Raw genomic sequence first — 27,287 nt, forward strand, 5'->3', positions numbered from 1 at the left:
AAACGCTCCATCTATCTGCGCCTTCCCCGGCCCCCCCCTGTCAAATTTTTTGGACCAATTGGGGCCCGCGAGGTAAAAGTTTTACCCACCCCTGTCATAGACTGTGGTCAAGTCCCATTCATTTTCTGTTTTTCAAACATATAAATAAATAGTTCTTCTGTTTTTTTCTGGTTCCATTCTTTGTTTCTATCCAGTGACAGTGGAACCTTCTGGAAGCCACTTTTCTCACACACAATCCTTGAACGGTTTTAAAAACACATCTGCCGTGCTGATAATGGTAATTATTATATTATATATTATACCAATAATATCACAATAAGGTCACGTAGCAACAATTGCTTTACATTTTCTAAGTATTTGAAGTACTCTGAGTAAGTATTTGAATAACTTTTCTATAAATAATTTTGACATAGCTTTTTCTGTTTCCAAATCTATAACGTGTGTGGCGACTGTCGAAATGCGTCGCAACAGCATCTGTCCAAAGGCAGAAAATATCTTGGACAGAGAAGTCGTACCTTATTAGAAACACACTCTTTGCGACGGCACGAGCTCTTTTTATGATGATCCAGCAGTGAGGAGTGAAGAACGATCTGCTGTTCCCAGATCTGACATGAACATCTCCACACATGCTCACTCAGCAGCTGTTGTGCATTAATGTGCAGCAGGATGCGATGTGTGCAGTCCAACTTCACGAAGACCTACCTGTCACTTCTTTAATGGACGAGCAGTTTATTTACATTTACTTAAGGAATGTTTCTCCAGAATCCCATAAATTTACTCCACGGCATTCAGAGGGCAGTGAAGGGTAGAGACCAGACAGTCAAATAGGCTGTTTTGGATATCTGGTAATTTTGTAAAAGTATAGCTATACTATACTTTTTTTTTTGTACTAACAGGTATATCGTATCTAATTCCTATCATACAAAGTGCACTTGAGCTATTGCCAATTTTTTTTTTTTTTACCCACATGTGCGGTAAAATGTATAGCAGAGCTAATTCACACTTTGGATTTCAGAGGTAAATTAAAGTGCAAAACAAATTGAGTCGATTACTGGTTTGTTGTTAGTAGATTCTAAATTTTTATGTCACACGATTGTTATACAGACATAGCAAACATTCAGTTGCCACCCTTGCATGCTTCTTTAGACGGTGTGTGAGCGTAAGCAAATAAAAAGTTGAAGCGAAAAAAAAATTAGACTGGATAAATCACACTGGAAATAAGCTATAAACCGACTATAAGTAGGAGTATAAGTTGCACCAGCCAAAAAAAATGCATAATGAAGAAGCAAAAAACATATATAAGTCGCACCAGTGCCCTCCAGTGGCTGTCAGTGTGAAAATGACAAGCGTAAAATGATATATTTTAATATAAAAACTGCACCTGAATGTAAGTCGCAAATCCAGCCAAAGGATGAAAAAAAAAATTGACTTATCGTCCAGAAACACAGTAATATAATGGTGGGAATGATCTGCTCTGTTATATACAGTGGGTCTGTATCAACTTTGGCAAGATTTTTCTCGCGATATAAGGAAACATTGATTTACGAGTGCTTAACCCAGCTCCATTTTTCCACTCGACACTGTTGCGCTGTCCTCTCACTGTCCCTCGCTTGGATAATTTACCCGTCGCTTTATTTCTCTCTTTCCCGTTCTCTCTCTCTCTCTCTCCCTCTCTAATTTAATTTAATTAATAATAGAAACAAATTAATTAATTAAATTATTTTCAATGGGGAAAATGCAGTCGACGTATGGGTGGATCGACACACGAGTGCTGTTTAAACTCTGATTAAACTCGTGTCTTGAAGCGCTACGATAATGCTGACAGCCACATCCAAAGACGTGTTACGCTGGAACGTGTCCCATAGAGTGCATCCTGCAGATAAGCCTCTAACTGATCAGTCCAGCACTTTACTTCCCATGTAGTCGAAGCTTCCCAGACCAGCTTTTGTTTGTTTTCCGGTATCAGAAAGATGGAATCATGGTTGCTCCTCTCAAAGCCTGGTTGCATAATTGGCTTGTGTCCCTGCTTAAATTGGGTATATTAGTGGTCAAGGGGACATGCTGTCCCACCCCCCTTGTCGGACAGGTTTCTTGTTGGTAAAAGTTAGGCCTGACCGAGCTGCGACATCACATTGAGAGCAGCATCCAGATGTTTGTGTTTGATAGTCTGGGAGCACAATATTAAGTGCAGCCAAAGCGGTGCCTGTGTCTGCCCGGGCCTGGGATGCAGATGGTTGTGGTGCGGATCGATGTAAACTCACGGGGCATATAGAAATGGCCGACACTACGATGAAGTGCTGCAAATGAGGAAAGCAGGACTGGGAGAGCCTAGCATGTTTGCTACGGTGTTTCATGAATCGCTGCCTCAAAGGTTCATTGTTCCTGTGAGTGTTGTTCCGCATACTGCCTCGCAGTATCGCAGACGGCCACGAAGAATCTGCACGGAAACCTTCCAGGAACTGTTGAGAATGCTGGTGTTTTATGCTTAAAAGAGTTGTTGGCTGTCGTGGCTGGTAAAAGCTGGACATTATAGCAAATAAAAAGGTTAAAAATACTGAGGAAAAAAAAAGAATATGTCACTATAGTGACATATTTGTTGGCGTTTCTGCCCAGAAAGATTACAGATGTGATTTACAGAACGTCAGATGACGTTGCACTGCGGATCAGGAGAAATCATATAATGGTGCCAAGGGTGGAACTGCTGTACTGTATGAAGTCAGAAGTGTCCGAAAAGTGTAGTGCGGGACAACTATAAGGCACAGGTTTGGTTCGCAGATAGGGTGACTGATGGGTTCACGGTAAAGGTGGAGTTATATCAGGGATTAGGTCCGAGTCTCTTTTTGTTTGCTGTCGTATTGGGCAGATTGACAGATGAGGTCAGACTGGACGCTCCATAGACCATGATTTTAGCAGAAGACTTTATCTGTGATACAGGTGACAGGCAAGTAGAAAGATAAAGCTTTCGAGGAATTGACGTAGTAAGGGTGGATCAGTTACACTACTTAGGGTTAGCCCACCTAACTATACTATGATGTATAGTTTACAGAATGTGACACTGCCTTTGGGACAGGGGTATAAGGCGGAGGTAGCATGAAGTCCCTAAAAGCTTTACTGTATGTCACGGAAAAGCGGACCAAAGAGGATTTGTTGAAAAAGGGTCAATGTGTTTCTCCAACTGGTTTAAAGAGGAAGAATAGCTGTTTTCTTGTTCACCATTTTTATTCATGGAGCCATAGAACTAAAATATGTGTGCATGTAATAATCATGTATTATTTATTTTAAATGTATTATACTTTTTAAAATGTATTTATAATTTATTTATTTATTGAAATTAGTTAATTGCAAAACTTGAGTAGATTTTCGAGTCACATCTGACCCTTAATTCAAACACTTACTATGAGGTTTTACTCCAACAAACAAAACAACAACAATTCAAACACTTACTATGAGGTTTTACTTCAACAAACAAAACAACAAAAAATAAACATGACCAAAATCACAAGACAAGGTTTTCTTAAAATAAGATTTTTAATATTACTTATTATCATAAAGATATATTTACACACTTTACAGAAATAGAAAATAAAAACACAAAGCTACGCATGAAAGGAAACAAAAAATAAAAAATAAGTACTTCAAGAGCTAAAGCTTATCTTTTATAAATTAGAAATCAAAAGTTTAAATATGTACACAGCATTTCAACCATTTCTGATACACTTGTTTTATTTATTTATTTGTTTACTTCTTTATGTCTTTATTTATTTTTGCCCGGTTCAACATCAAACAGAGACAGGGACTGACTGTACATTTGGCCTGGTGACTAATTTATGAGCAAACACCATGAACAGAACATCAGTTTCAGCAGTAATACACGGTTCTCAGACTCTAACACTGTAGTGAAGACCACACACACACTTGTGTCCCTGCTCAAATTTAGCTGAATGGAGCCGAGTCAGACACAGAATGTGGATGAAGATATGGGCCTGTGCTGTTCTGGCTGGAGAAAGTCTCCAGGCTCATTTCCACCGGCAAATTGAATCTGGGTTTGGATCAATGATTGAAAATTTGTTAGAGTTCGTGGGATTGAATATCAGCCCCTCCATCCTGCAGACGGCCACTTTGAAGACCAACCCTGTGACGTTTGATTCAAAAAGGAAATAGTGGAATGTGTCATGAGCCATCTCTCAGCATGAAGTGCGGAAAAAAAGAATTTGAAACCTGACATTGGCATCTAAAAGGTTTTAGCCCATCTTAAGATCTTATGTTTCTAAACATATATATTTTAACTCCAGTTTTCTTTAGATGCGGTTAGTTGTGCCCAATGTTATATCAATTTATTTGTAACTACCACAAAGTTTTTTTGTTTTTTTTTTTTAATTAAATTTTGTACGAGAGTGAATTTAAAAGAAATTTATTTATTAATTTATATTTTGGTATTTTCAGTGCTCTACACTACAGTCTGTAGATTCAAATGGGTGTTAAGGTCCTGCTCAGGGTCACAATGGCATATAGACCAAAAGGGTCCAACATCACCAGTAAGGCACTGACTAAAAGATGAACATTAACCTATGAAAAAACTCACTTTCATCAAATTTGAATTATGCCCCTGCAGTGTCTCCTTGTTGCCCCCGCCGCCCCCCCCCAAAAAAGAAGACCAGGTCAGCTAAATGCCGATTCCTCGGCCCGACTTCTGGTTTGTTTTCGCCAAGTCTGTATTCAGAGGCAATTGTGTTGAGTGTAACTGAATAGGTTATCCATAAAATCTTAAGTTGGGCTCAAAACGTGAAGTCGGTTTCAGTTCTGCTCGACTTTTCTGTTGTGCTGTAACATTCAAAATCAACTTGACATGAAGGTTTCCCCTTATTCCAAAATCGGAGCCGATCGGAGCTGAAATGGTACAAACTTTCTTGCTACTTAATTCTTGTTCTACATCTTACGTCACTTCTCACCACCACTCGTCGTCACACACTCTCCCAGCCAAATGCGTTTGCCACAAAAACATCTGAACACAGTGAAGCCAGTTCTTTCTAACAGGAAATCATGCTAACAACTGCATAGGAAGATTAGTCAGGCCTTGTGATGTCACAGGGGGAAACAGTGAGAGGACAGTAATCCTTTTCTGTTGCTGGAAGAGACCATTAATGAAAATGGTTTTTGCTTCCAGAGCAATAATGTATTGGTTTAGCGTCTGAGTGTGAGCATGAACGCGCTCGTACCCTCTACAAGCTCAAGGCCCATTAACCTGATGTGCAGAGCAGGGCTGCGGGCAATGATCTACGAGTAGAGAGAATGCCTGAAAGCTTTCACGTGTCCATGACATATTGTGCTGCAGACTACTTTTTCTATTTTTGTTACATCCACAAAAGATACAGGTTTCCACACTGTATTTAAAAAGGTAAGCTTTGGACAACCAGCAAGACAAAGATCAGACAAAAGAAATGTCACAATACACTGGAAAACTATTCCATACCAACAGACTTATTTTTTAGGTGAATTTTTCCAGCAGCATAATGGAATTGAAAAAAGTGCAGCCTCGTGAACCCAAGCAGAGAAGCCATGGAGCAAAAACCATGTTTATTGGTAAGGTATTATTGAGGATTGAGGCTTTGGGATCAGCAAGGTTTTTTTTTATATTTGGATTGTAGTGAAAACCAGAGCAGGATTACAGAGGGTTTCTTCACGTGGTGAAAATGTTTTGCTCTGGTCTGGTCTCTGAAAGGGTGGCGTGGCTGGTGCAGATGGTGAGGATACATTCATGAGGAACGGTGCAGATACAGACGTCGCTGGGCTCGTTAACTAAAACTTCTGAGATGGGGGCTAACGTTACATTTGAACCCCTTTTGACATGTCCTAGTCCACTTCTTACATCCCAGCAATCTGCGACTTTGAACCTCCATCCCCAGCTCCTTTCTTCCTTCTCAATAAATCATAAGACATCCTGAGCAGAGCTGTCTCTTTTCAGAGGAAAGTTAATTACAATCTACATCTCTGTCTGGGCAAGTGTGGAGGGGGAAATGCGGGAAATAAAAGTAGTGGAACTGAAATGATTCTGCTTTACAGTGCCCCCGGGATTCAATTCCCTTTTAATCAGTGTGCGCGCAGCTCTCTCATTAAAACCGCTTCACGCTGGGACTTCGAAAACGCTCAGTTGTGTTAGAATATTTGCATAAAACGTGGGGAGAGGAGAGATTTTTCACTGAAAAAGGAGGAATTTGCGCTGCACACTTAAGAGACTCCCCGCAACTGTGGTGGCTCATCGTCAGGCTCCTTTGACCAATTTCTTAAATGCTTACACACTAAAGCCGCGTTTACACCAATAGGGTCTTGTTTTAAATGTACGCAGGGTGATCTGGCAAATTTGGCCACTAATCCTGCTCCTCTTCGAGCGTGTCATCTGATTGGTTTAAACCAGTGCTTCTCAAACAGTGGTGCCCCATGGGGGAGGGGGTACGTTGAGGTGCCAGGGGGGCGGGAGGGGTTGGGCGTGATAGGCATCCAGCCTGCTCTAATGCTTGAACGATAAATAAGCCTCCAGTCACTAGGTGGCAACAACTCGTACAGTAATTTGTACGGATAAGAAAATTCATATTACCAGATTCTCAATAGTATTTCAATTCAGGGGGGCATGAAGACATTTTTGTTCCCTAGCGGGTGCATGTCAGAAGATAATTGAGAAACCACTGGTTTAAACCATCCTTATCAATGCCGTGCCGATCGTGGAGCGTGGTCGCTTGAAGTTTGATTGGACCACCAAAGGCTCTTGATTTATTGCTAGAAAAAGACACTGATCAAAAGGAAATACTGAGCCAGAATTTGGAGGAAGATCATTTCCACGTGGAACTTCTGTTTTTATAAAAAATCATAGCAGTGGTAGTGGATCATGCCTCAATCATCAGGTGTTCTGGGATTGGTTAAGGAAGGTTGAGGTGATTTGGCATGGCGGTTTCAGTCTAAGCCAATTTAAGAGTGAGCTTAAACTAAAGTGGCCTTGTCAGCCTCTGGAGATCCATCTGAGAAAGATTAACTCCAGGATTTAATGAGTGTAAGGATCAAAGCTCCAACCACCTGTGCTCTGGAGTAGGAAGGGGTGGGGGTGCAGGAGGGGGGTGGTGGTGACAGGGGCAGGAGGAGAAGGTGGGGATGGCAATGTCTGATCGTGAAGGCAACGCATGAAAGAAACGTCTTATCGGATACGCGTCTATACCGGTGAATACATACAGGGAAGAGAGTAAAGATACAACAAAAAAAAAAAAAAAAAAAATACACGGATTTAATGCTATGTCACCATGGTGCTGTTAAATAAAAACAGAATTGACCGTCGTAGTACACAGTACACCCTGAGAAAAAAGAAAACGAAAACTACTTTAACATAGAAATAATCTTCAAGAGTAAAATATTCCAGTATCATGGAAAAGGCATTGAGTTTAATCAGTAAATAAGTTGAAGGAGGTGAAACCAGCTGCAGCCGGTGTTTGGCTGCTTTTTCAAAACTGAGCTCAGTTTTGTTTTATTTTTAAATTGGTTTCACTTCTTTTTTTTAAAATCATTTTTGGTCTAATTTCACTTGTCCTTCGTTAGATGTAGAATTTTTTTTTTTTGTTTGCGGAAATATCGGCGTGTATGTCAGTGTATCAAGACTTTAAAGAAGAGGTAAAGTGTTTCAGCTTTTTTTTTTTTTTTCCTGGTAGCATTACGGACAAGGTTTTATATTTGGCACTTCATTAAAAGGTGAGGCGGCCCCTGGCAAAGCACCCCTACCAGTTAACAGTCGTGTGGAGCGAGGAGAGGCGGGGGGGCGGGCGGGGGGGGGGGGGGGGATTGGGATTCGGGGGCAGTGCACTCAGCCAAGGTTTGACACATTACGGTGACCTTGAGTGTGTCAGACGACCCCAACGGAAGGTGTCAATGAGTTCAGTTACACCAAATATAACTTTGGAATTCATCTGTTACTTAAAAGGTCATTTCCAACAACTTCACTCCAGCAACACTGGAAAAACGAAAACAAACTGAGAAATCTCAAAAATGGTTATTGGTTAACTTATCTAAACCAACAGTTGAATATTAGCCCAAATCAAATTGTACAGGAACATAACGCAGACTACATCCTGGGCAACTCACTAGTCCATCACTGGGCCACAAACAAGCATTCACACTTACAATAATGCTAAGTAAATATCTAATCCGTGTGTTTTTTTGGGGCTGTGGGAGGAAGCCAGAAAATTCCCACGCACAAATTTGGAGAATCGATAATGTTTTCAAAAAGCAGAAAGGGGTTTCTGAAAACGATGGAAAGTTCGACAAAATAAAAGATTGTCTGAAATATTGTAACATATATCTGAATTTAATAGGAATAAGAGAAGAGTTGTACTTTTTCTTAAAAAAAAGAAAATTCACGTTTGTCTTTGAAAACAAGTAACATTCAGACAAAACAACGTCGTGGCTGTGACTGACACAGCTTTAGTTTAAAATCATGATTGTCTCTAAAGTCAGGAAACGGGTTTAAAGGTGGAAGAAGCTTCAGGAAACAATTTGATTCTCGGATTTTGGGAAACATAGTTCAGTGTTTGAGAGTCAAATAATTCGAATTTTCTAGTTCAATTATCGGCTTTTTCGGCTTTTTCTTCACTCAACCAAACTCAGCTGGCTCAGCGGATCCTAAAATCGTATTTGTTGGCAGAGATAGTTTACCATGAATTTTCTTGAGAATTTTGAGTTTTCTCAGCTTTTTCATTTTTCACAGTGTAGCGCCATTAGTGAAGATATTTTGAATTTTTTTTTTTTTTTAATTTTAAACTCAGAACCTTCCGTCTTTCCAGAGTGTTGTTAGTGAGCTGAACATCTTGTGCAGAGTCGCTGCGTCTCTTTCATTATCCAGACTGTGGACATGGCTACACTGCAGAGAAACTAGGGCTTTGGAATCTTTGAGTCCCAAAAATATGGGATTAACACCATAAAGACAAATGTGGCATGGGGACTCAGATGGTCCGAACTTCGCTCCCTCACCATCACATGTTATGCAAAAGTGTGTGTGTGTTTGTGTGTGTGTGAGAGAGAGACCCACGGCGAGTTTTGCTACTGATTGGGCTAAAATCATAACAGAAATACTTAAAAATGTAGAAAAACCGGGGAGTAGACAGAGATAGATGATACAATTCTGAAGGGAGTGAGAGAAAGAAAGAGAGAGACAGAGAAATAGAAAGTGACAGCTTAGGCTTCACACCTCCCACCCCCACCTCCCTTCCCGTCCCTGCCCCCCGTCTCCTCCAGAGCTGGGGGTGAGCCATCGTCCTGATGTTTGTGAGGACAGAGTTTGCTTGAAGAACCAGCAGGTGCTATGGACATCACTCTTCTGGCTGGACAAGGGTTGGCCCTTCATAGCAAGGCCCCCCAAGGCGAAGGAAGAGCAGAGAAATCAGAACCTGGGGAAGGGTGCTCAAAGCTGTGCCTGAAAAAAAAAAAAAATCATAACCATTAGTGAAGGGAACTTAAAACTTCCCATAAAACAAACAGATCCTGAGCCGTCCGTTAGTCTTACCTCAGCAAGTTTTAAAGCAATTACTGATGAAGACTTTGGAGATGATCAGTTTTCTAAACCTTAACACAGTTCGGGTCCTGGAAGGATTTTTTTTAGTCGAGTTTTAAATAATCTTGATGAAGGAAAATAAAGCCAGATGACGTCAGACAAGCCTTTCTAGCCGATGTTTTTACTGAAACAGGACTAACTGACCTTGGATCTTATTCATCCACTAACAGAGCGGAACAGAATCTACTAAACCTGTGTTACTGATTAGGGATTAACTGAACAAGGACTAGCTGTTCCAGTATTAGCTGATCCATAACTAATAGACCTAGGACTAACTGCTTCAAGATTTTTCCAGAAAGATTTTTCAAGATTTTTGTGTAAAATTTTTCAAGATTTTACACAAGATTTCTCAATATAGTAGTAACAGAACTAGAATTTACTGATCCAAGACTAACAGAACCACGGACTAATGAAGGTTATTGATTGAGGGTTGATACAACAATGGCTAAATGATGCCACACCTGAGTGTAAGTCGCTAACCCAGCCAAAGGAGGAAAAAAAGTGCGACTTATAGTCAAGGAAAGTACGATAAATGAAACTATAGAGAGTGATTCTACACGGCTTTAAGACGAATTTTTACGTAGAGCTGCTGCGAATTTAAGTTTTGGAAAAAAAACAAAACAAACCGTGACATGTCTAACAATATTATAAGAAGGCAATCATGTCAAGTAAAAATCCTTTACATTTTTTTTTGACAAAAGGAAACAGGAGATTGACAGTTTTTCTAATTAAAGTGTTAACAGGGGTAAACGGCAGCAGAAGTGATGCTTGATATCTGACATCTCAACTGTCTCCGCGTGGACATTGAACAAGCTGAGACTGAACCCTGAGGAAGCCTCTCTCTGTGTGCATCATCAGTGCCTGAGTACTGATGACAACATGTCAGGGGTGTGAGTGTGAGGCCCATTTTAGAATACACGTACTGGATTTTTCTTTCTCCTTTAAAAGAAATATTGGAGGCATAAACGTGCACAAAATACAAGGAAATAAATATCCATGAATGCACGTCACGGGTTCGATCCTTGTACTGGCCAACTACCTTTTAGTGACTTGTTGGCTCAGCGAGAGTAACACAGACTCCGTGTGGGTTCAAATCCAAGACCGGACAAAAGGGATTTATTATAGTGGTTCCATAGTGTAGCGGTTAGCACACCTCCCTCTGAAGCAGCGAGCAAGTAATCCTGAGTTCAATTCCAAGAGAAAACACATACCTGGCGCCTGCAGGGGGCAGCATGTCGCAGCGTATCTGTATTATTATTATTAAATCTCTGCTCTAAGCTAAGTCTTTCATAAGAAAGACCTGAGGTAAACGGAGGGCATATTTGGTTTGTCCTGGCTGAAGTCTTGATTGCTGAGACTTTTGACTCGGTGAGTCATTAATTTGTATGTAATCTTTACCAAATCTAAAGCTCCCTTTGTTGTCTGGACCGATTTCTGACTGATGACCACTATTGTTAGCCTGGGGAGGACTGGAGTCTTTTACAAGTGCACAATGATTTTACCCCCTCATTGTTTTGAGAGGTAGACATCGAAGTTTATCGTTGTTCAAAGAAAATGTTAAGATTTATTATTTACGAGCGAGTTTTTTTTTTAAACCCTTAGAGAAAAGTGCTTCTGGAACTTCATGGCTTTTATCTGCTCTCTTAAAAAATAAGATTTAAAGCGTCTTCTAGCTGCAGCCTCTTCTTCCTTTGTGATAGATTTATGGTGACCTCTGTAGGCCAGCTTTGTCTTCTGTGAACCTCCTGAAGGGATTTCGTGTTTTGTCAAATTTCTCTGTCGCTTCAGTGTCTGGGACTGATATGTAAACAGTTCAAAGCCATCAATCTAATGCTACTGCTTTGTTTTTTAAAACAGAATTTGAAACAACTTAAACAAAACGTTATAGTATAGTTATTTTGTCAGATGTCAATATTATTTTCTGAGTATCTGGAACTAACTACAGATATGACTTTCGTCTGTGATCAACAAAAAAGAAACGACTTTGGACAAAATCGTTGTTAAAGAGCAGGGACGCTAGGAGTTTGTAAGCTTTGGACTTTTACCGCAGGAACAGAAACAAGAACTATTTCATTCCCTAAAAACTGTTCTTGGCTGTAGTTCACACTGTTGGTTTGTTTGAATAATATAAAAAAACTTTTAGAACATGAAAAGCGAAGTCTTTTTGATCAAAGGATAAAAAAAAGCTAATGATACTTTGTAAGAAAAACTTTCAACAGCCAAACCTTGAGTCTCGAAAAAGTAACAACTGGAGAAATAATCCTCTGCAGAGTGATGACATCAGATGAATCAGAAATGTTGCTGCTTGAGCTGATTAAAAAAAAAAAAAAAACGTCTTTCCATCACGGGCGGGAATAAATGACGTAGTTGAAAATAATACCTGTGCCTTTCTAGCAAACTATGCAGCCCAGTCGGCCAGTGTCCAATAATCTGTTCGGACACGTTCTTTCTTCGGTGCCAAGAAAAACATCCCTGCGCTGGAGCTAATTTCATGGCCATTACTAGAATATCTGTGCAGTAGTTTGACTTCTCCTGTCGCCAACACAATCATCCACATGCATTCTGCCGACCAAGTATTTCAGAACTGTTTCCTTTAGAGATGTTCTCGGTAGAACTGTTTCCTCAGGAGATGGCAGTAATAAAGAGCTGTGCATCACCGGTGTTTGGATAAACCTGCTCCTCTGTTGAAGTTGAAATAGAGTTCTCAAACGGAACTCACTTCTGGTCAAATACTTCCAGAACTTTAATGGAAACAAGCAACTGTTCTTGTTGTGAATTATAGTGACCATATTTTCAGGACTAGCTGGGATTGCGACTTAGATGTTAAAATGTATAATTTCACGTTTGTTATTTTCACATAGACGGCCACTAGAGGGCACTCTAGGCTTGTGTACGAGTATCTGCTACTCCTGTACCACTGAAAATGTGCATGTTGGTTATTTTCGCACTGACAGCCACTAGAGGGCACTCTAGCTGGCTGGTGCACCTTATACTGCGGAGCGACTAATAGTATTAATAATATATTATTGCCTAAATCTAATTTCATCATTCTAATCTGCAATCCTTGTAAACACTGTTGTCTGGTGTTTACGTAAAACAAAGTTGCAATCCTTGTAAACACTGTTGTCTGGCGTTTACGTAAAACGAAGTGATGTTTTAAAAATGATGTTAAAAAAATGACGTTCCACGTGGAAAAAAATCATGCAGTTTGGATGAGCTACAGAAACCCGCCTGGGCTGTTGAAACCCGTTGCGGTTTTGATAAAATATTAAGTAAGATTTTGCAGCAGTATTAAAAGCGCAGAAGTGGGACAGTTCTAACAGAAAAAAATTCCCAAAAATCTCTTCCATCATTTCCCCCTTCTTACTCACCTTGCTCTAGAACGGCATAGGCACCTTGTGAGACAGACGGGGCCGAGGGCGTCTCCTCTTCCAGCCGGCCGGTCTGTGAGGTTGACCTCCCCTTGCAGGACTCTGCTGGACCATTTTTCTCACTGTGGGGGCTTCTTCTACTTCTCTGCCATGCTCCACGGAGGCCATGGGACCTACGGGCAAACACAGTGATAAATAATAGAATAACAAGAGAGGAAAAAGAGGCTAACATTGTTAGGAAACATAACCATAAACGCTGTTTAATAGATGATTCTTTAACTTGCAAATAAATGTTTACGTGTGTGGGCGCGTGTGTGAGCGAGCGGCCACCCACAGTTATGCTATCTGTTCTTCAATTCATCTCGCTGTCATATTAAGAACAGACTGGATCACCGAACCAAACATTAAACGCGGGTGTCTCGCGTCTACCCTCACGCTGTCTCCGACCATCGCAAACAAAGAAGCAGGCGGTCGGGGTGGAAAAGCGTCCCGCTGCGGTGTTTGATCTCAGATTATAGAGCAGTTCTACTCTCACGGAGTTGTGTGCGTTGGAGATTGATCCCAGATGTTCTCGGTCAGATCCCAGTACCCGTGTTCTAATACTCTTTACCACTTTCGCACTATCCGAGCTCTTCCTCGACTCTGTCCTCGTGCCTTTTCAGCAAGTCTTTATTAGTGTGTACCAGCGGGTGTCAAAACGCATTTTGGTTCACGGGCCGCATACAACCAAACTAATGTCAAGTGGGCCGGACCAGTACAGTCAAAACAGTTACAGTTACAAAAAAATATCCTGGAGATGAAGTGTTTGTGTATTTTTTTTATTTTCAAAATCCATAAAGTGGGCCGTATGTTTGACACCCCTGGTCTATACAGTGTTTTGATAGCAAGTTCTATTTCGACACTGTGCTCCGATCTTTTACGTAAAGAAAATATCTATTCTTTATTCTGACACTTCAAGACATGTCTTGCGACCACACGTTATAATTTATACTGCGACTTTTGTATGTGTCAGTGCAGAGAAGACAGGAATGATTATGCAGTAATGACTGTATTTGGAGGTTCACTTCAAACCATACAAAGTGGACTGCTTAAGGAACCTACCAATAGAAACTAAAAATAGTAACCGGTCATAATGTTTTTATGACCAAATCCTGAGCTTGAGAAAGTATCAATGAACCACAACTGACATTACTACCATCCATTAAACGCAATAAAGGGATGGATCTTTTCCGGATGCACATTGAGGGGGGCCGGCTCGTGCAAGATAAACTTTTGAATGAACTATTTGTTTTGTATTGCAAGAATTAGTACCAGGGACTCTTGGTGGGACCAGAAACTAGGAAATTTAAGGACGTTTTGGTTTGGAAAAAGAAAATTCTGTAAGGCTGGTTTTCATCACAAAACTGATTGACATGTCTTCTAAGGGGTCATGACATTCATGTCTCCCCCCTTCAGAGACACTGGCACCATTTGCTGAATTCCAAGGAGAAAGAACTTCCTCAGAATTATGAGCAATGGAGTAAGGAAACAGCGGCAGATGTGGTCAGAAGTTTGACCAAAGTTCTGGACAGAGGTTAAGAAGACTTCTTATCAAGAAGAAAAAAAGATGAATCTTTAAACACTAATGATATAAAACGAGCTGCTGGGATGGGAAGAAAAGGGATAAAGGAGGGTTTTGAAAGATGATAAAAAATATCGAGAGAAAAAATCTAAAAATATTATATATGTATATATGTGTATATATGTGTATATACAGTATATGTATGTGTATATATATGTTTATATGTATGTATATATGTATCTATAGATACATATATGTATGTGTATATATGTATGTGTATATGTATGTGTATATATATGTATATATTTTTAGATTTTTTTAATCACCCCTCTGATGTTTCTCAAATAATAATTTCGATTTTTTTTTTTCTCTCTCAATAGTGGTGGTACACAATCCAGAGGAGGAGAAACATCAATGCATTCTAAACTAAGTTTAATTTAATATTTTAACTTCTTCTTCTGTATTATTATACTTGAAGTACAGATTGACCAAAGCTCAAGAAAACAAAATTGTGAATCGATACAGACGGTAGTTTGATGATTGATCAGTCTGTGATTAATTAATCATACAGCAAGTTTGATTTTCTGGTTACTTTAAAATGAAAAAAAAAAAAGAACTAACATTATCTCCTATATAAACTAGGCCGGTTAAAATTGACGTTAACAGGTGAGAAGGCTTTAAAAAAAAATCATCTAAGGCTGTAACTGACTCAATACTTCCTTCAGACTGCAACGTTCACAGATCTGCTGGGTCAACTTATCTTCCTCTAAGCCTCACACTGTCAGATAGACAACAGCAAATTTGGCTGAGAGAAGTTTTCCAAAGCCCCTAGGAATGTTTTTGTTTTATGGCCTATTACTATTACTTCACAGCAACCAAACACATTTTCTGCAGTTTTAGATTCCCTGGTTATGACTTACGCTGCTGCTGCTGCCCTTGGATACCGCAACGAACGGTTATCTATACTGAACACAAGACGAATATATGATGAAATATGACAAGCGGACAGGTTCCCTCTCAACCTTTTCCGTCTGAGAACCATGGTCTTAAAACCATTCCTTGAGTTGACATATTAAATACATTCTCACCCGCTGTTCTAAGTCAAGATCTTAGATCTCTTCGGTTCAACTGTTCAACTGACACTTTACATATGTCATGTGACTTCTGCTGTGGCTACAGCACCGTATTATGAAGAGAACTGCTGCTGGAGTTGAAACAGTAGGACAGTAACGGGGGAGCGGGGGGCGGGGGGGTAATACAGACGCGCACACCCATTCACACGCGCACACAGAGTGGAACAGTATACGACTGTGAAGTAATTGTGCTGCAGTTCGCACAGCGGCCCTCGGCCTGTCACAAACCCGCTACATAATGAGACAATTTAGTCCTCTCCTGCCTCCGACAGCCTGTCAGCCCCGAGCTGCAGAAACATCTCCTTATTTTTCTGACAGATCTCCACCAATCAAATCCGGCCACGGGACGGAAACATGGAATGAAAGCTGCTAAAAATAACCTGTACCGGGGTGATAAGACCAAGACGGTTGTTTATTCCTCTTTCAGCCGTTGTGAAATGACGCACAGATTCGGCTCCGGCTCCGGCTCCGGCAGCAGTCTTCAGGTGGAAACACTCAAGTCTGCAGCATCTGTTGCTACAGGATAAAACCGTTTGATTGCACTGACATGAATATCTGTGGAAATGACACAGGTATCACGGCATTGTTGCAGATCATTTGCTTTGAGCATTTAAAAGATTCGCTTTGATCTTCTTCGTGTTGAGAATTGCGTTGTGATTTCTGTCTGCTCGGAAACCTGTGTCTCACAGCATCGTCTTATCTGTCTCTGCGATGACCTTAGTGAACCAGTTATTTTGTTTAATGATAAGGGGATTTTAGGAATGTCTGCGTTGCTTGCTTGGCTGCTTCATACTAAACAGACAGAGAGAGAGAAAAAAAAAACTAGGGGTGTCCGATATTAACCCTTTGCCGATATCCGGTATGAGGATATTGTCCAAAGACTTAATTTCCGATTCCGATGTCCACTGATACCGATATACCTAGAGTGTTAAAATATTCATTTTAAACCGCCTTCAACCAATCATTTTTTCCGCAGTCTCTTGTATATATATATTTACAGCATTGGACAACATTCTCTACGTTTCATTCTTTTATTCCATCTGCACGCCGCCTTAAATGGCACTGCACCCCCCATTTTGGGAGTCTGTATTAACTGATATTTAAACTAACAGACTGATGGACAGATAGAAGATGGAAAAATACTTTCTGTTCATCCAAGTTACAAATCTCCAGTCTCCAGATTCTTACAGAGGAAAAAAGCCCCATCTTTGGTTAAAAGCCAAGTCCATTAAATCACAGAAGTGTTAGCAAGGGCAGCAACAGAGTGAGTGGCCAGTGATTGGAGCTCTGAAGTGGATTTGTGTTTATCACCTGCCAAAACCATTTAATCACAAATCAGCTTCTGGTAAATGCAGCTTTTCGTTTGTTTGCTTTGGATTTATTTTGCTAATCTAGCATTAGCGGATGTATGAGAAGGCTTGCTCCTGCCCGAGCGGTCACGTGTACAAAGTTGTAATAGTAGTGAATCAGATTCAGATAATCGCAGTGTATCATTTTTTTAAAAAAAAACCTACCCTGTATTAGGAAGTACAATATGAGTTTTATTATATGTCCAATGCAATATATAAATAATAAAAGAGAAACTAAAAAAAACCAAACTAAACAAAAAATAAATATTTATGAAAGTGCTTCTCATCGGGGGCAGGCGGGGGGATTTTTACTACACTGTCTTTATTCATGCTTGATTGATAAAACGAGCCTCCAGTCACTAGATGGCAGCAGAGCAGCTCATTTTGTACAGATAAATAAATATTACCAGGTGATTAGTAGTATTTAAAACCAGGGAGAGGGGCGTGAAAAAACTTCTGTCCCCTAGAGGTGGCATGGCGGAAAATAATTGAGAACCACTGCTGCAGGGGGTCATTATTTCTTGATTTTGGGTCCAAGGATAGACACCGGAGGACAAAGGTCATACTCGAAAACTTTGTGTTGGCGGAAAATAATTGAGAACCACTGCTGGAGGGAATCATTATTTCTTGATTTTGGGGTCAAGGGTAGACACCGGAGGACAATGGTCATACTGGAAAACTTTGTGTGTTTCTTGGTAGCTTAGTTCAGTTTTATACTTACTAACAATGATTCTGAAAATGATTATAATGTCCATTTCCAACAACAATTCATTTCCTCTAAGTTTTATTAGCCAAGAATATTGGCAAAGGCTAATCCAAAAAGCTAACCAAAAGCTAACTGGCCGAATGCTAAAGATTATTGTAGAAAAGAAAGCAGGCCCAGGGTGATTTTCAAATGCTCCCCTGGAATAATCCAAACAGTTAGCCAAAGGAGATTTACAGAGGTTTAAGGTGAACTGAGAAGATTGTATTATTTAGCATTAAGTCGCTCATAAATAGCTTAGCTAGACCAACAGCAGGCCGAAAAATTAGACTCATTTACAGGTAAAATAATCCAGTGGCTCAGAATTAGTTGAGCCCATTACCCTGTTGTGCTCATGAGTCAAGGTTTAATATTTAACAGGAACAGGACATTCTCAGAAACGCACCAATGTTGCGATCATGAAGCAGGGCCTTCGTAGTAATGCTGAGCCACTGAGACATTTATATATCTGTCTTTTGTTTTTTTTTTTCAACATGGGCAGCAGCAGCAGCAGCAGCAGCTTTCCAGTACAGTGTGTAAAATGAAATCCTCGGGGGAAGCAGAATATTTGTGTCTGTGAAACGGAGGAGGAAGAACAAATCCTCCTAAGAGCATGTGTAGCCATGGTTATTACCATGACGCTGCAGCAGCAGCAGCTTCAGCAGCTTCAGCAGCAGGAGGCCTGTTTTTGTCTCCTTCCTCCTTCATTCAGGAAAAGCACTTACTGTAAGCCCTTTTTTTTTTTTTTTTTTTTCGGATTGTTTTCCGCCTCAGCGGATGATTGCTTTCGTAGCACAGCAATATGAGCCCATGTGGTCAGACACCGACACGATTCTTACTGCAGCAGCACAATATCAGATAAAGATGCTGTAAGTGTGGCAGTAACTATGGCAGATTAGAATCCCAGACATACCCTCAGTTGATTGTGGCGCTGCTGCAGCGGTAACATTAGATCTGAGGAAGACCATGCTGCCTCAAACCTTCATCGCCCGTGGCCCTGTCTTCAATATTTAACGCAAGTGTCGGCGCTGCTGCTTATCGCATGCCTACCAGGAAGCCTGGGCCTGGCACAAACTGGTACCGATTGCTTGCCGAATTTCAGACCACGTTACCATGGCAGCAACCATAAAAGGCACTCACTTTGGAGGAAAATAGAAGGACAGTGTCAAGTGAAAGAGAGCAGGTTCTCGGTTTTAGAAAGAGAGTCCTTCATCAGCCGTGTGACGCAGTCGCCGATGCAAGTGTTTTTGCGTGTGTTTATTTTTTAACTTCCTGGGCTCTCCTCCTCTGAGCGCTGCTCTTTTGTTTTGGTCAGAGACTGTTTGTTATGCAGCATTGTTGTTCCCTTATAATACCAGGCTTGTGGTGGAGCTGAAGGCTGGCTTTGTCTCCACGCAGACTCCAACGAGGAAACTAAAGTGCATGAAAAGTTTTTCCTGTGGCTTTTAGGGTGTTTTTTTTTTTTTTTTTTTTTTGTTCTTTGCTCCTGGTTCTTGTTCCTGTTCAAGAACCCCAGCAACCTAGAGAAAAAGTAAAGGCTTGGTATTAATTTAATAGTGACCCTCCTCACACTGTGGGTTTTTTAAACCTCCGAGTATTGAGGGATGAGATTCGAGCATCACCAAAATCTAACTTAATAATTGGGGGGGGAGTTTTCAGCACACAGTCTCCTGATTTGAGGAGGAGCTAGATGTATCTTATTTTCATTTAAAAGCCTTTAACGACAAACAGGAAATTCTAAAAAATGAAGTCCAAATAGAAGTCCAAACAGATTTCGAGAGACATGGAGACACAGACCAGACACTGACTTGTAAAATCTGAACTTACAAACAGATTTCGAGAGACATGGAGACAGAGACCAGACACTGACTTGTAAAATCTAAATCTAAAACTTCGACCTAGTCGTGATTCAGTTTGATAACTTTTTTGGCTACTTTTTAATACCAATATTAATGCACTGTGTGACAAAACATCTTACAAATATTGACCATTTAACAATTTTCCTAACGTATCAGCCATAACAAATTGCATTACTTTATTTTCACACAAAGTAATCTAAATACAGTTGTTTTGAATCCGATCCTTTTTCTTGGATTCTCGAAATTAAGCGAGATAAGCGCGATTGCGAACGATCGCAAATGGTAGCTTTGTTTACCTAGACGAGATCGTACTCAGCATACTATTGGCTAATTGAGCATGCTCTTCTGTTCCTCACTCTGATGGGCTCATGCATCGGAGCATCTCTCAGCATCTTCCCCTTGTCTGTCGGGAACTCTCTCGTTCACTTCACTCTGCGTCATTATACAACTCTACTGTGCATATAATTGCGTGTGAAAGGGTGATACAGTCTAGGGAGGGTTGATAACAGTGCGGGGGAGGTTAGTGAAGGGTTAATATATACGTCAATAATATAATATAATAACTATCTCGACTCGACTTTGTGATTTTTTTCCCTTTTCCACTACCGAGATATCCTGGTCTTTTTTTCACCCAACTTTGTAGTGGTAGTGTTGAAATGTGGGTGGTAACAGAAGCGGAGGTAATACTGCTGCTACTGCTGCTACTGCTGATGATGATGATGATACCGCTGTTTCCATTGTGTGCTAGTGTGGGTTGGTAGGTGAATCCACCAAACATTGTCCTGATCTCTGGAGAGTTGACGTCAAGGGCAGAGGGATCCTTCATCCATACAGTTCCATAGGGGAAAGAAACTTGCTGTGAAGCGTTGCCCTGCCCTCTGCTGTGTCATTACTCACCGCCCCTCGCCCCCCCCCCTCCCCATTACCTTCACCACCTCCTGCTATGAACTGAAATTCTTTATTCTGTTTCAGAAAAATTGCAGGTTTCACTGCAGTGTTCCGGTGCCTTAGGGAGCGCAGCCTCTGCCCGCAGCACCAGGACAGTTACTAAAAAACTAAAGCAGAATCGGTACTATTTTATTGTTAAAGAAATTTAAAAAATAAATACCAGACAAAGCTGAAAAAGCATCAGTTTTCTTATTTAAAAAATATCTATAATTTTTAACGATAACTTTCAACATAGAACCAGCAGAGTTAAATACTGTCGAAGCATGTTGTTTAATAAAGGCTCATTTCGGTGAAGTGTTTCAGTGAAGCCACGTAGGTGGCGCACTCGCAGAGTTTTTCTAAGAGACAGACTCGGCTGCTCACTTCTGCAGGTGTAGCTGGTTGTCAGTGTTTACGGTGCCTCCGGACCATCCTCTGTTTTCATTGGCCGCTGCCGTAAACTGTTTGCCCGATGTCTGCGCATGTTTACAAATTCCATGTATTGCATTTCTATCCCGCTTTTACAAACATTTGTTCCTCCTCAGGGGCCCTACGAAAGAGCGTGAGGCCCCTGTCCTGGTACAGGAGACGCATGTTCCATACACGCGTGGATTTCACTTGCAGCTAGGGTGCGAGTGAAATCCAGGCAAAACAGCTGACGTTATTGAAAATAGGGCAAATGTGATGAATAATGCATGATTTTGAAGGTGTGCGATTTCTGTTCTTTTTGAAAAAAAAAAAAAAAAAAAAAGTCTTTAAAGCCTGAACACAGATTCATGAGAGTTAAAGCCTCAGGAGGCTCAGCAGCACAATCTTTCAGACACTGAGAACAAAGACATGCGAATCCTGTTGCCTGAGGCTAGGAGTTTAATGAGATTCTCCACGGAGGTGTCACAAAATGAACCTAAAGTCTGTTGAGTTCATTTAGATCATTTGCAGCTTTCATCTTCGCTACTGGCTTCCACAGAAAAAACACGGAGAAAACTGAAAACACTCGCACCTCAGGAAACACTTGCCGAGCTATTGCAGTTGATCAGAATTTTCTTTGAACTGCTGTCTGATAGCCAATTTTCAAACCCAAAAAATCCACTTTTTATTATTCCTTATGTGAAGAAGGAGAAAACATCCTGACAAAAAGGATTTAGATCAGTGATACTAGTCGTTTACTAGTCGCTTCGATTGATACATTGTTACTAGAGTTGTCCGATATTATTGCCGCGATATTAGCATGGTTATGTAATATCGGTAGGAATTGTTATCAGGAATTCCTCGGATAATGAAAACTCCATAACGCAATGACTGGGTTTTGCCAGATTTTGCCAGTTTTGCTGGAATCGCTTAAAAAATTTGTCGTACAGACAATGCTAACTTGTTGAAGACCTATCGTGGGGGATAATGTGTTAATTCCATGACGGGAGATGTGATGTGACCTAAATAATAAATAAATTCAGAAACCAATAATAACCAATAATCCAGACTAAACCAGACTTTAACCTCTTTTGGTTAATATTATTCATTTACATAGTCAACAGTCAGCCTTTGCGATGGTTAGCTCACCAGTTTCGTCCTGCGAGTGGTAACTGATGATCATGTTGTTTGACATTACTCCTGTTTACTCCTGCTTTTTCTGCAGGAATAGATTAACCAAAGACCATAGATACGGACGTGAGTGCGAATGGTTGGTAATTCATGTATGTGGTCCGGGGATGGACCGGTTTTATCAGGGCATTTATTGTCTTAAGTTACATGGTCCAACCATCAGCCAAAATGTTTTGCACAACCCTGAAAAGGATGGCGGAATCAGTCGGTTTATTGATGATATAATCTGTCTTTAATTGCGCTCTAATCTAATCTACTTTTCGGTTCTCTATTATCCGCCTTTAGCATCTTAAAAACTTTCATATAATTTATAATATGTCAAAAAATGTTTTGCTCTATAGTCTGCCTTTATTCACACCGCAATATGCATGTATTGGTTCTATAACCTGACCTCATTTGAACTAAAATATGTGGGTTTTTGTTCTGCCTTTATATAATAATGTAATTAGAAATATATAAAAAAAATATCTAAAATCTATAATATTTAATATTATAATTAAAAAAGTATTTATTTGCTAATTCAGCGTACATTAATTTTTTTTCCCTCAAATTTATGTTTCAAAAAATGATAAATAAGATGACAGATTTTTGCCCTGTTCTAACATCTAATATATGTGCGACTGGATGACTTTCAAACACGTTACAGAAAGCACATTTTTCAAGGTATGTTTTACTACAGACATGGAAGTAAGATAGTAGTACATGCAGTAGTATAGCAATAGTAAGTAGTAAAGCACCTGCATTCCTTGAGAGTATTTATTCTGTTCATAAAAATGCCACTTGGATTCAGAGCCGGGATCTGATCTACTGCTATAACTGTGGTAAATGTAACAACTAACACTCAAAAGAGCGGGTCATAAATCATAGTGAGGCTGAGCACTGCTGCGAAACACAAGAGTATCTGGATCGGATTAAGATGTGAGAAGCCACCTGCATGAGAGGACCAGGGTCTGTCTTAAAACAAGTATTCATTTTTTTATTGTTATTGTTGTTATTATTAATATTATTATTATTATTGTATTTAAAAAATATCAGTCAATTTTTCAGTCGTCTCGACCACCATGTTTTATTTCGGTCCTATTCTTCGAATCCACCTTTGTTTTTTGTGTTTTTTTACTCGTGGCAGTGTCCGCTCTCAGGAAAAGACCTAAATGAGTTGATTTATACAGTCAAAGTCTTCGAAATTACATCAGAGCAGCTCAGCAGTGAAACATGCCAAAGTCTCCAGCAGCCAAAGTCTCCAAGGAGGCTGAGACCAAGAGGCTGGCCTGATATCACTACCAAAAGACACTCGATGTTTTACTAACTTCTTTTTTTTTTTAACTGCCTCTGAGCTGATTTCATACAGATGTGACTATTTTTTGAATGACAGGAAACCTTTTCATTAAAACCACACGGTAACACAGAGCTGATCATGAGACAGGCGGCATAAAAAAAATAAATGAATCTAATCTGCTGGGATTAAGTCATCATTTTCTAATACATAATAATGAAGTATTAAATCCGAAATTTTAATTGCGGAGAAAATACAACAAGTTTCAGCCATGTCAATTCCAGCCTCTTCGTATGTTTCAAATACTGAGATTTTTTCTCCCCCCCAACTTGGATTTTGACTATTTCCATCGTTGAATAAATGTGAAGCCATCTGATTTACACTACATTCCATTCACATCGAATGACTCATCCAGTCGATGTGATGCAACACCTCTGTTCTGACACATCCGTGTGTTTGTTCTACTGCATAGAATGCTGTTTGTTCCGGGTACGTACTTACTTTCGTAGTACGGATCAGTCTTAGCGTTACAAAAAGGTCCTAATATTGTTGTGCGTGATATATTTAAGAACCTTAAATATAGGTAATCGTGAGTGCGGTATTTTCCAAATTATAACTCACTTTTTTTTTTATCCTTTGGCTGGGTTTGCGACTTATACCTAGTTGTGACTTATAAATTAAAATATATAATTTCACGTGTTTGTTATTCTCACATTAACAGCCGCTAGAGGGCACTCTAGGCTTGTGTACCAGTATCTGCTGCTCCTGCACCACTGAAAATTTGCATGAATGTTATTTTCACACTGACGGCCCTAGAGGGTAACTTTATGTGGCTGGTGCGACTTATACTCCAGAGCGACATATTGTCCAGATAATACGTTAATTAAATGTAGTACTTTCTTAACTATCATTTGGATTTTTGCCAGGTATGTAGCTATTTTTTTTTTAAACTTTTGGCTAGTTTTGGCTAAACCCGAGCTTCTACGGTTATCTTGCGATATAAATTTGTCCATAAAACATGGGCTAGATGTTGTGTTTTTGAGCTCACTGATCTGTTGACAAACTTTTACGACTACACTGCTTCATAGTTGAATTAATTTGCCCCTTGACACAAACGTTTCCTCTGGCTTTACTTGGAGCTTTTTTTTTAGTCTCACTATTGACTTCCTTCTCATGCTCGCCAAGATTACAAGCAACAAAGAGGTACCGTCCATTTAGAATAAAAACTCTCCAGATTTCAGTCAATCCTTGAACACGTCATTAATATGATGATGTGCGGATGACAGTATCAAACGCTGCTCTTCATTTTTCTGCTCTGACCCACAACAGTCTAACGATTATCAGACGGATTCAGGATTCCTGGATCTATCTGCCTTCACGCTGCTGCAACGATCCACAGGCCAAGACAATACATCAAAGTTTAACACGGAATAATAGCGCCGCTGACAGCGGATGATAAAAACGTCCAGCCTTCAGCAGCAGATGATGTCTGAAACAGAAACGGCGCCGCGACTCTCGGTATCTGTTCTGACTGCGAGGTCCCCCCCCCCGCAGAACCACTTCCTCCGTAGAGGAGGACAGACCTGAACATTTCACGTCTGTGATACAGATCTATGCTCTGTACTCTAGAGTCTCAGTGGATATTATTTCCACAGCGGCGTTTGACGCGCCCATGAGGGAGTCAGACATCAGAATATTTGGAGAAGTTCCACGAAGAAGACCGATTAGCCCTCTCTGTACTCTAGAGTCTCAGTGGATATCATTTCCACAGTGGCGTTTGACGCGCCCATAAGGGAGTCAGACATTAGAATATTTGGAGAAGTTCCACGAAAAAGACCGATTAGCCCAACTGTAGGATGATCTTTGAATGACATTACTCCTGAAGATTGTTAAAAGCCTGGGATGGTCAGATATCAGCTCTTTATTTACTGGTCCACCTTAAATCGAACTAGGGACTCTGAGTACTGGTGTTTTTATGTGTGTTTCTGCTGAGCGATGTAGTACCAGACAGATTGAACATTTACTATTCTTTTAATAGAAATGCGAAGGGGAGCAAGAACTTTGTAGGCGGAGATTGAAGCACACCGCTTCTTGATTAGTGGGAGAGCTGTCTGTCTTTTATTTCACCGAGAGAGTTTTTTTTTTTTTTTTTTTTTTTTAAAAAACCTCCAGCCACAAACATGAGTATAATAGAGCCCAAATGAGACCCTTGGCTGAAAGAACTGCACTGAAACATGGAGACGAAGACAAGAGTCTGTAGGGATCTTAGGGATCTTAGAGGAACTTATTTGGATGATCTTAACTGAAGGTTTTTTTTTTTTACAAATACAGTTGAAACAGACGTTTCAGGCTCTGAAACGAGTATAAAAGAAAGAAAGAAAATGGCAGTGACAGTGGTCTAGATCAGCAGCCCCCAACCTTTTGTGTACCAAGGACCAGTAATACCGCTCCATCATTGTAGGATGATAAAAATTGTCAAAATAAAACATCTTTTAGGCTTGATTCCGTCAGTATCAGATTCTGAATGACCTGTTGTTTTGAAACATTATCAGATTATCTTTAAATGGAAGAAGTAAAGGGATATGACTGGATTGTTTTTGAATGAAGTAAATTAGTAAAACTGAAGTACTTTTTTTTTTTACTGTGTCCCACGGCGGCCTTGTACCAAATGACCCATGGGCTGGGGGTTGGAGACCCCTGGTCTAAATGTCAGTGGCCAGATGTCTTGCTGTCAGGGAGGTCAATGATAAACTCCACAATGTAAAAAAAAAAAAAAAAAAAGTGCTGTATCACTACAGACCATTCCCCAAATACACCTCCCTCCTACTAACAGTTCCTGGTACTGTGTTCCGTGTTGCTGAGAGACTCACTAAAATATATATATATATTTCAAATACAATGGCTGTTTGATTTGCCTGTTGCTGTCACACTTCAACATTCACCGACATATTTAAATATATAAAAACCGACGCACCCTGTGTGTCCATTTCCTTTTTGAATATCAGACAGGTTTAGATCTTCAACACATACCCCCCCCCCACACACACACACACACAAGTACAGAAACAGACTGTTTGCATCTTCATTCTCAAACACACATGGACACACACAGATGACTGTGAGTAGCAGAAAAAACCCCAGTCAAAAAAAAAGCGTTTGTGTCAAGATGAAAAGGCTTCACACACACTGCCTACATGCAGAGCTTCTTTCCGACACCTTCCCGCTACAGCTCGTACCGTAGCGGAGGCAGCTCGTATCTCTCCCCACACCCATCAACGCCGAGCATCTCTCCCTTCTGTTCCACTCCCTTTTCTCTCTCTCTCCCTCTCTCTCTCTCTCTCTCTCCGTTCAGCCCTGTGATGATGCCACGGCGGCGCCCCAGCATCGCCGTTCACTCAGACTCTTAACAACGTTGAGGGATAAGGACAAGCCCGAGCCCCGGGGCTCGTCGTCTTGGCAGTTGATCTGAAGATGATACTTCGCCACACGCGCGTGGAATGAAAAACGACACCGACCGTGATGCTACATAATTGCTTCCCATTCGCTCATGTGCTCAGAGCCCTGGACGAAAATAGCATGTCGCTGCAAGCAGCAGTGTGCTGGGAAACCTGGGAACTGTGAGTGCAGTGGCCGCGGATCGATACCGGGGCATAAAGTCTGCACAGCGTCCTTAATCATAAGATGAAACATCGAACAGCTGACCGATGCCTCGAATCAATACTCACGCAGATGAGTCGTACACGTACGCCGGGGTTTCTAACAGCTACTGTCTGTGAATCCTCAGGCCACCATAGATGGTAGGTAGGTGATAATCCTCAGACTGCTCCGGGGCATTTGCACAGGCTTTAAGTGTTGTTTTTTCACACTCAAACGTTACCTGCATCACATGT

At 40.6% G+C, this 27,287-nt stretch overlaps 2 protein-coding genes across 2 annotated transcripts in view; one reads left to right on the forward strand and one right to left on the reverse strand.

The window, feature by feature from the left end:
• xpnpep2 (X-prolyl aminopeptidase (aminopeptidase P) 2, membrane-bound) overlaps positions 1-27,287 on the forward strand; it is a 74,801-nt gene that overhangs the window by 3,702 nt on the left and 43,812 nt on the right. The gene's annotated exons all lie outside the window — the stretch shown is intronic.
• Positions 8,318-27,287, reverse strand: part of apln (apelin) — a 20,414-nt gene continuing 1,444 nt past the window's right edge. Inside the window, exons 2-3 of the mRNA XM_017039425.2 lie at positions 12,955-13,127; positions 8,318-9,445 (exon numbers count right to left, since the gene is read on the reverse strand). Of these exons, the coding sequence (XP_016894914.1) occupies positions 12,961-13,127 (167 nt within the window). The 3' untranslated portion in view covers positions 8,318-9,445; positions 12,955-12,960. The remainder of the gene's footprint in view (positions 9,446-12,954; positions 13,128-27,287) is intronic.

The sequence above is a fragment of the Cynoglossus semilaevis genome, chromosome 15 (genome assembly GCF_000523025.1).
Source record: "Cynoglossus semilaevis isolate Cse_v1.0 chromosome 15, Cse_v1.0, whole genome shotgun sequence".
In the NCBI taxonomy this organism is placed as follows: Eukaryota; Metazoa; Chordata; class Actinopteri; order Pleuronectiformes; family Cynoglossidae; genus Cynoglossus; species Cynoglossus semilaevis.